This window comes from Mytilus californianus, unplaced genomic scaffold (genome assembly GCF_021869535.1).
Source record: "Mytilus californianus isolate M0D057914Y unplaced genomic scaffold, xbMytCali1.0.p SCAF_20, whole genome shotgun sequence".
NCBI classification, from domain to species: Eukaryota; Metazoa; Mollusca; class Bivalvia; order Mytilida; family Mytilidae; genus Mytilus; species Mytilus californianus.
Window position 1 is genome coordinate 6803631 of NW_026262669.1, and position 10677 is coordinate 6814307.

The 10677-nt window shown below is 32.9% G+C and overlaps 1 protein-coding gene across 1 annotated transcript; it reads right to left on the minus strand.

Annotated features, from left to right (window-relative positions):
* Positions 1–371: 371 nt before the first annotated feature.
* On the minus strand, positions 372–7389 carry LOC127731821 (tripartite motif-containing protein 46-like). The gene is made up of 4 exons (XM_052240660.1): positions 6537–7389; positions 6035–6091; positions 3222–3287; positions 372–393 (listed from the first exon to the last, which is right to left on the minus strand). Exons 1-4 carry the CDS (start codon positions 7301–7303, stop codon positions 372–374), a joined length of 912 nt encoding a protein of 303 aa, XP_052096620.1. The 5' UTR covers positions 7304–7389.
* Between the last annotated feature and the right edge of the window lie 3288 nt (positions 7390–10677).

A 10677-nucleotide genomic window follows, 5' to 3' on the forward strand; every position in this document is an offset into this window, starting at 1 on the left:
CATTAGTATTTGGATCAATGTCTTCTGTGTTATCAGTAATCCTCTATCATGAAAGTCATGATTTAGTTATTAAATTTCTGGTTTAAATAAGATAATAGAGGAAATGGAATCTAAAAAAACCTAGTCAAACACCTGAACATTGAACTGAATGAACGGAGCACATAAACAAATCTGAATCATGGTAATCTGTATCATAAAGGTTGTGTATCAAAGTTGTCTGTATTTAATGGTCATTGTTAAATAGTTAGCCTATAGTTACGGGGTGGCTATTATCCGAACGAGCCTAGTGTTTAAATATATTTCAAAACCATGTCTGTAGTAAATGACTGTTTTGACTATTTGTCACTTACAATAAACGTAGATAATACTTACTAATCAGATTTCTCTTCCTTTCTGAAAGACGAAACAGATCAATGGTGTCAGTTTCACATGTATAAGTGACAGATTCACAAACAAACATACTGATAGATGTGTTGTCGTTTACTCAGATAACATTTCCAAAGCAAAACAAATGGTTTCGAATAAAATGTGGTTGATTTACTTCATTTTACCACCTATTGCTGAATTATATTGTGAGTTAACCATTCAAAACCGTTATGGACAAGGATAACATTATTATGATAACATTAACGGCATTACTTTTTCAGACGTGTATTACGACAATTAATGTCTCTTAGGTGTTGATTGACTCAGCAAATATGAGTATCTAAAATTTAATACAAACGTAAAATGTCTAAATTGATAAGTATTCGCTGCATTGAGAGCTATGCATAATGCTTCTATTGAACATTTTGTTATCAATTATGAGGCTGTTTAGTGTTTTAAATATCTGTAACATAACCGTCGAAAAAAAGGCAAATGTCGTATCGTAGAAAATACAGTTCACTGTTAAAATATGATTAATGTGTGTACGATTTGCCGTTCATTATTGAGGATTGTGGTTAAGTTGTTTAATGTTGTTCTGGAATTATCGACAAAAACTGTAATGTTTTACCAAGATATGAGTATTTTATTTGTAGGACCTTAGTTATTTTGAAAAGTTTGGTATCCAAGTAACTAATATACGTCCATTCATATCACTGATGGCACACGCGAATGTTGGGATATATATACATATATGAAATGATTAAAATTGTTCTTTTGAAAAGGGATAAACTATAGAGTAATACCTCCTGCTTGGGGCACACTTATTAAAAAGATCAGACGTTGTCAGAGAGTAATACATTTTAAATAACATCCATTGAAAATTAAACAACATCCTGTAAAACTTAAATCACAAGGCCTTTTGAATTCACTAGATATTAATACACGAGTTTAAGAAAATAGGGTTTTCTTTTTACCTGTAAAATACACATGTACAAAGGTAATTTAACCTTATTAAAGTTCTTCTTTTATCCAATGTCTTTAATTTTGACAAAACTTAATTTGGGGCCTCGGTGGCCGAGTGGTCTAAGTAGTTACTACTGTAACCACTAGCCAGTCAACACTGAGGTTGTGAGTTCGAACCCCGCTCGTGCAGGTGCACTCGACTCCAATCTTAATTGACTAGGATTGTCAGTTTTCCTATCGAAGGTCGGTGGTTTTCTCTGTGCACTCCGGCTTCCTCCACATATAAAAACTGACCGCCACGAAATAGCCCAAAAGCGGTGCTTAAAAGTGGCGTTAAAACACCAAAAAATCAAAAATCAAATCGAACACAATTCCTTTTTTAAAAGGCTATCAGGGATTGCTATGGAACTTCAATAATATTTAATTCTTCATTTTACAAAACATTCATTTTTTTAATTCAGTAAGTTACGCTATATACAATAAAAAAAAGTCCACTGCGTTATAAACTAAACTCGACACCATACATTTATACCAGGCTTAAGTTAGTGTTGAAAATTTTCCAGTAATCATAAAATATATCTGAAACATTCAAAATATTTTGAATAACATTTAAGATATGTATTTGAATAATGGTTGAAAGTTCTAGTTTTTTTTATGTACATTGTGCAAAGTGAACATGACATTATGTATATACAAATTTATTTAACAGAAAACTTAATTTATTACATGATATTTTTTTAATCCTACCAGAAGTAATTTTCTTTGGTCATCTTGTTTTATTTTTATTTCAAAGGTTATATTCATTGTATATATATATACATAATTACTCTAAATACCAGCACAATAATGTTAAATCTGCAAATTTGCGGAAGCAAATTTTTGTTCTTCCCTCGGCGGGATTCGAACTCATGTTATTAGGATATCGTGACAACACCACCTGCACTGTGTACAGCGCTCTAGACCACAGAGCCACATAGACTGAACTAAACATTCAGCTTTCGGTGGCCTAGTGTTACCTTTCCTCGTCAGTAGAATCTAGAGTTGTAACACAGTGCATGATATATTCGGCATGAAGATGGAATTGATTGCAGATTAGCTAAATTATCTGTCGTAAAGGATCGTAAGATGTATTCACAGAAATTATTACAAATATATTTGATAAGTACGTCTTAACAAGTGACAACTCTACGACAGATACATCTATAGGATCACCAGTGAAGGTGATGCACGGCTGAAAACACATATTATATTCATAATTACTCTAATATCAGCACAACAATGTTAAATCTGCAAATTTGCAGAAGCAAATTGTTGTTCTTCCTTCGCCTGGATTCGAACTCATGATTTTGGGATATCGTGACAACACCGCCTGCGCTGTGTCCAGCGCTCTAGACCACAAATATATATATATGTATAAGTGTTGATGAATATGGTGTTAATGATTATATTATGTTTATTGTGAAATTTTAGTTTCAATGCTATATTAAATACATTTTGGATTTCAAATTTTTGTTCAAATTTCTAGCCAAGGAGAATAGCTGTTGTTAAAAAAAGTTCCTTAATTGATGAAATACAAAAGAGAGATACAGAAAAAGGTTGGTTAAGTCTTGGTCGAGTATGGTTCAGACTAGGTCGAGCATGGTTCAGACTTGAACGAGAATAGTTCAGACACATATAAAATGGTTCAGTACTGGTAGAGTATAAGTTCAGACTACGCTCCAGTAATATCAAGTAAGTTTCACACCAAGTCAGACTGGTCGAGTAAAAATCACTACAGTCGAGTTAAGATGTAGGCCATTTCAGATTTTTTCTGGTTTGTAGTGTATATTGCTAATATAATATAAATATACATATCTACGTCATACCCATCAAAACAATATTAAGGAACTTACCCACACCAGATACATCTGTACATGTATTTTCCTTCCTCTTTTGGTTTCGTATCCTGTTCGTAATCACTGTAATAAACAACACAATTGATTAAAATAAAATTAAACTCTTTTTAAGTTGACAATTTAAACACAAGGTAGCAATGAATTAATGACATTCTCATCTATATCCAAAATCCTTATAGAATTGTGCATATACTTTTCCCTCCTTTTCCCCGTCTTTCTTACAACAAAAAAGTCGCATGAACTGATAAAGTCTTTAGATTTAACAATATGCAGAACAGTTTAGTTGAAAAAGCTATATATAAAGGCAATAGTAGTATACCGCTGTTCAATAGTCATAAATCGATTTAACTGAAACAAATCCGGGTCACAAACCAAAAGAGAGGAAAACACACAAACTATGGGAGGAAACAAAACGGAACAACAGAAACACTAAACTGTTACAAAAACAAACGCCAACATACATACAAACAGACCATGTGATAACAATTGCCATATTCCTGACTTGGTACAGGACACTTTAAGAAAAAACGTTGGGTCAAACCTGGTGTTATGGCTAGCCAAACCTTCCGCTTATATAGCAATGTTAAAAATACCGCTAAAATGACAACATTACGTGACAGGAATAAAGTACAAATAAATGCAATAACATCCAGGACATAGAAATACATAAACAAAAAATACAATAGCCCATCCCAACATGTTAACTACAGAATAACAACGAACACCTTAAAATTAATTTACGACAGAACACAAATACAGTACACTAGAATAATGAACTTGGCGTCACACGAATGTATCAACGCCACAAAAAGTGACGTCACAGGTAAATTTCTAAAAATACAATATGAAATTTGGATTAAGTTAGTGATGGTGTTATTTGATATATTTTCTAACCATTACAAGAATATTAATATAGAATTGTGATATATACGATTATTCCAAACATTAAAAAAATAACTGGTAGTGTTCTGTTAAGTTCATTCAATGAAAATATACAAACGAAACAATTTTACTAACTTCCTTCGCTATTCGTGAATGTTACTGCTAAAGTCGTTGACCACTTCACCAACAGTCGATTGTGAATGTGACTGCTGAATTTGTTGACCCCTTTATCAACAGTCGATTGTGAATGTGACAACTGACGTCGTTGACCCCTTTATCAACAGTCGATTGTGAATGTGACTGCTAAAGTCGTTGAACCCTTTATCAACAGTCGATTGTGAATGTGACTGCTAATGTCGTTGACCCTTTCATTAAAAGTCGATTGTGAATAGTTATCAAAGGTACCAGGATTATAATTTAATACGCCAGACGCGCGTTTTGTCTACAAAAGGTTCATAAGTGACGCTCAGATCAATATAGTTATAAAGCCAAACAAGTACAAAGCTGAAGAGCATTGAGGACCAAAATTTCCCAAAAGTTGTGCCAAATACGGCTGAGGTAATCTATTCCTGGAATAAGAAAATCCTTATTTTTTCGAAATATTCAAAGTTTTGTAACAGGAAATTTATACAAATGACCATATAATTGATATTCATGTCAACACCGGAGTGCTGACTCCTGGGCTGATGATACCCTCGGGGACGAAACGTTCACCAGCAGTGTGAATGTGACTGCTGAAGTCGTTGACCCCGTGATCAACAGTCGATTGTGAATGTGACTACTGAAGTCGTTGACCTCTTTATCAACAGTCGATTGTGAATGTGATCGCTTAAATCGTTGAACCCTTTTTAACAGTCGATTGTGAATATGACTGCTATAGTCATTCACCCTTTCATCAAAAGTCGATTTTGAATGCGGCTGCTGAAGTCGTTGACCGCGTTATCAACAGTCGATTGTTAATGTGACTGCTGGAGTCTTTGACCCCTTTATCAATCGTCGAATTGGAATGTTACTGCTGAAATCGTTGAACCCTTCAGCAAACAGTCGATTTTAAATTATCTTGTGAATCGAGGATATTTTAAAAAGAGGTGGAAACTATAAAAGAGGACATTTAAACTCATACGTCGAATACATATGAAGAACACTATGGCAACTAATGAAATTTGACGAAAGGACAAACAACAGTTAACATAAAACTACATATAAACAATTAAAAGAAAACTGCGCACCATGACTTGATAATGTCGTTTGAAAACAGTATGGTGTCCTTAGCATATAGTGTGCACAATTTGCCTTATTAGTGCGGATAATTATGATGAATGCCTTTAACATTCAATATTATGGTTATATCGTAAATTTAAAGTATCAATAGGTTCTAAATCTTTAACTAGACAAGCAGAAACATTTAAACGAGCAGTATATTTACGAAAATTAAATACAACTCAATTTTAACGCTATGGAAAATATATTACGCTATACGTTTGAACATCATTATCAATATTAATTACTTGAACGCAATCCTACTCGAGTTAGTGCTTGCTAACGTATGCAACGCATTACAAATGACTTTGTAGAAGATGTGAATTAAGCAAAACAAAATATTTTAAAACAAAATGTGAGTTGGTGAAATATGTATCAAGAAAATTAAACAAATACGGCTTTAAAAAACTGCTACTTCGGAACAATGTAATGAAGATAAGTACATACATGTACCTAGTAAATGTGTCAACAGTAAAACGGTGCACTGGTTATCACAATATAAGAAACACATTTAACCAGAACCATGGAGAGAGGGGCTTCATTTCGTAAAAATAATAATTAAGGATTACATGAAGATAATGTGTAATTCACTTAAACATTTGACGAAAAGTTTACATTGTTTTAAGCGTAAATTTAACACTGTAAAATATACAAACATATTGCCCTACCTCTTTGTTTTATGTAATTCTTTCTCTCTGGGTCCGATATGTTGTGTACGTACTCCACTGTCAAAACAAAAAGGAGTATTTACATATGATTCCTTAATATCAAAACAAAAAAAATTTAAAAATGAGGATAACAGATATTCTGTGCCAGTTTGAAAACAAGTATTCCTGAATAATTTCATAAGTTTACGTAGTGTTGAATGCATTGTGAATACAATTTAAAATGTGCATTGTTATAGACCACATGTCTACTTACTAGAGTCCATTGTTATTCCATTATTAACAATACATTGTTAATGACCACATCTTTTTATTGAATGAATTGTCTCCCCTGCGTCTGTCAATGAGATTCAATTCAGAAATACATTGATATTTAAAAACAGAATTTTGATTATGCAAAAATACATGTCACTTTCAAATAATATAGTTACATTAAAGCATGTATTACGACGACAGAATGCAGTCTACAAAACAACACTCTTCTCAGGTATTTCAGTGGATTTACCTTGTTTTAAAGATGCCAAACAGTTGTTTGATGTCGTTATCTGTTACAGGCTTAGCAGTATACTGTATGTTCGGAAATTCGGGTATAGGCTCTATCGTCAGCTTTACAATGTCATCTGTAAGCTTCTGTAACGACTGTAACAATTTGCCATCGTTTCGTGTCTTGTCGAGTTCACATTTCTTCTTTTCTAAGACGCTTCCCGCCTTCAAATCTATTTTAGTATCTGCTATGATTTTTGTCAATTTGTCCTTTCCCTTCCTGGATTGATCCTTGACCGATGCAATCATCTGTGCGACACATGTATCAACCATAGCCTTTATCTTTGTACCTTCTTCTGTAATAGCTTTGACTACTCCTTCAACCTTCACATCAAATGCCTTTAAACCTTCCTCCATCGTTTTAATGTTTTGAGTTGCCTCATGTACCTTACTACGCAGGTCTTTTGTATTCTTCTCCTTCATCTGTGTTATGTTGTCCATAAGCTTTGAAAAGGCATGCCCTGTGTGACTGCCAGTCACACAACTACTGCACACTGCTAAATTACATGTTTTGCATACAAAACTTACGTCTTCGTTGTGTTCCTTACATTTCGATTTACCTTCCGGGATAATGTCCGAGGAAGACTGAAACTGATGATTCTTTGTTCCTTTCTGTCTTTTATGAAAGGTTTTACAATTCTCACAAAAGTATTGTTCACACTCTAAGCAGTATTGGGATCCATAGGCACTGACACAAATTTCACATGTTTTAGAGGCTGCCTGTGCCATTTTGTCGCGTATCGTCTTCAATGTATAATACACAGGTAAGGTAAAAAACCAATGACAACAACGTTCTACATTTAAATCAAATAATGGTTATTTACGTATGTCGTGTATTTAAAGGTAGAACTGTGAAACATAAAACGTAAGTTCTAATTTAAATATATTATGAATATTTTACATATAAGACATCATTTTATTGACTACTGTATTATTTGCTAGTGTACGGTTTTATTGATGATATTGGTTATTGACCTAGATTATTGACTTGGTATTCATAATTTAAAAGAAGTATAACATTATCCTAATAATGAAAAGAGTATGTATAGATATCACACTATGGGAAATAGTATATTGTAAGTAAGATGTGTACGAGATTCTAAAAAGATTTAAGTCCATCAACATACTTTACATAGCATAAGTTTTTTTTATTCGTGAGTCCAGGTGTTTTCATTTTTATTTGTTTATATTTGTAATAAACTCTACAGTCTAATTAAATCATATCTGCTCAAAAAATGTTTTAATGGAAATGGATTTACGGTTGATATTACTGTTATATTAGCCGTTGCTAAATATAAAATTGAGAGAAAAACACAATACATATGAGGGTCACAAACATTTCTTACAGATAAAAAGAGCATAGTCTGAAGTTATTTTTAACGGATTCGAAATATCCAAATAACTATTTTGAAGTTGCCACCATAAATTGTCATCAAACTTTGAAACGTACCTATACACATGATATGAAACAAAGTGTATATTCATACACGTTTATGAGTAAATGTATACCATAATTCTCATTTACAAATGAGTTAATATATGAAACGAATTAATTAGCTAGCTTGTTTATAACTTGTCGAGAGTGACACTTTAGATGTTTCAGGAGGGTTAGCAGTTCTGGCTACACGGTTAGCACCTTTGAATCCAAGCTACATGTAAGATCAATGCTTTAAAAATAAGGAATAGATACCAAGTATAATCATTTAACAGTAATTCAATAAACAATGACAACACTGCATGGTAAACAATGAAAACGACCAAATAAACAAATATCACTAACAACTAATTATATAGAACAATAAAGATATAGCAAAACGAACCGTACGAGAAACCCGAGGTGAAATACTAGTATAATTGCAATCTAAGTTTGAAGTTATTCACTTCCGGTGGAAGTTGTAAAGAAGGCATTATTATAATATTAAATGTAGATTCATAACATTGATGTTTTGTTTTATAGACTAAAAGGAAACTAATTATTATTCTAATGATTGTTTTAAAGGTCAACAGTTGGAATGTTAATTAAGATAGTTCATCTACAGTTATCACTAGCCTATCAACATTGTTGATGTAAGCTCCAAACCCGCTTCGGTAAGTTTGACGCCTGTCTTAATTGACTCTGAATGCTGCCGCTCCCCCCCCCCCCCCCCCCCCCCCCCACCAAACCCATCAAAACCTGACGGCCGTGGTTAAACCAGAAGTGATATGCTGGTCACCTCCTTTCAATTCAATATTTGTATATAACACAGAACAAATAAAAACCTGTGCATCTTCTAAAAGTTCTATAATTGTATATTTCAACAGAACAAATGAAAGTCTTCCAGGTCTATAATTATCTGTATATTCGTCTAAATAACAGCCCAACAATGTTAGATCTGTAAATTTGCGGAAGCAAATATTTTGTTCTTTACTGGTCGGGATTCGAACTCATGCTACTGAGATATCGTGGCACCAAATCGTCTTGCACTATGTCCGGCGCGCTAGACCACTCGACCATCTAGGCTCGATAAAAAAATCAAGCTTTCGGTGGCCGGGTGTTACCTTTCCTCCCCAGTTTTTATCTAGCGTCGTAAAACAGTACATGATATATAAGGCATGAAGATGGAATATTACAGATCAGCTGAATTATCTATCGCAGAGGACCTTACATATTAATGACGGATTCAGTCACAAAAATAATTATATTATAAGTACGTCTGAAACAGTGACAACTCTACGACAGATTTTATCCATCGGATCACCAGTGATGGTGATACAAGGCTGAAAACACATTATGTATATATAATTCGTCTAAAAAACAGCCCAACAATGTTAGATCTGTTAATTTGCGGAAGCAAATTTTTGTTCTTCTCTCGCTGGGATTCGAACTCATATATAAATATAAACAAATCAGATACACATTCATTAAAGTCCTATTCATGTAAATGAAATCATAATATATCTTAAGATTTAAAATCTATTCAAGTGTGTTATTACAAACACAAATTGCAGGTTAAAATAGATGAAACGTTGTGCATTTTTTATGTATTTCATTGCAATAATGTATGTTATCATACTCGATGAATACAATCTGAAGGATTTAAATAGACTTAATGTGTTTATCAGCAGAATCAGCAGAAACAGTATAATGTGTTTAAACATAGAATAATTAATGTGCTAAATTATACATCAACGTTATATAGTACGCCATTAAAATTTATTATTACACACACATTATCAGGTAAAATTTATAACAACCTGTAGTTATACCTTGTGTTTTTTAAATGGCAAATCTAATTAAAAAACTGCTAATTGATTTAGTTCAAAATAATGTACAAAATACACAGTTCGACGTTTACCAGATATAATCAGGAATAACTTGTAGCCTGCATTCCCTTTATGTTCAAAATTATAGTTATTGATTCATTCCAATATTTCACAAGGTGTTTCTGTTTAGTAAATAAAACTATTAATTAACAAAATATTTCGACTGAAGATATGAATTAAGAAAAAGTCAACTAGTCATTTATGATATAACAAAGACCGCCATGATACGCACTATATTAATGTCAATGGTAACGAAAGAAGATACCGAGACTTGAGGAATCAAATGTAGAAATTATAGTAAATAAAATTATTTGAAAATTAAAAAAAAGATACTTAACTGCTATTTAATAGCCAAGGTTTTCAAAAGTTGCATATCCTATTATGCAGTGGTAAAAACTATATAACATGTAACGATGGATACGTTTAAAATGCAAACAAAATAGTCTATAGATATAATGTTCGGTTCAGATTGTAGTCGTCGACTGAATCAATTCACTTTTTCGAGTGTAGACCATTCTTCATAGAGTGAAATTACATGCAACCGAATCGATTTACTCTTTTAAAATACGTAATACTATCATTTGTGACTGACATTTCAGTAAATTAACGCAAATGAAAGGATTTGATTCGTGTCTTGATGTTTAACTCGATATTGACACAAATTGATACTTTATGACAAACGTGGTAATTTCAACTTTCCGATTACGAACTTCCTATTTCTCAGCAGTACAAATTTCTATTGATACTTTACAACGTGATCGTTCTTACTCGCATTATACAGACTTCATTGGCCAATTCTC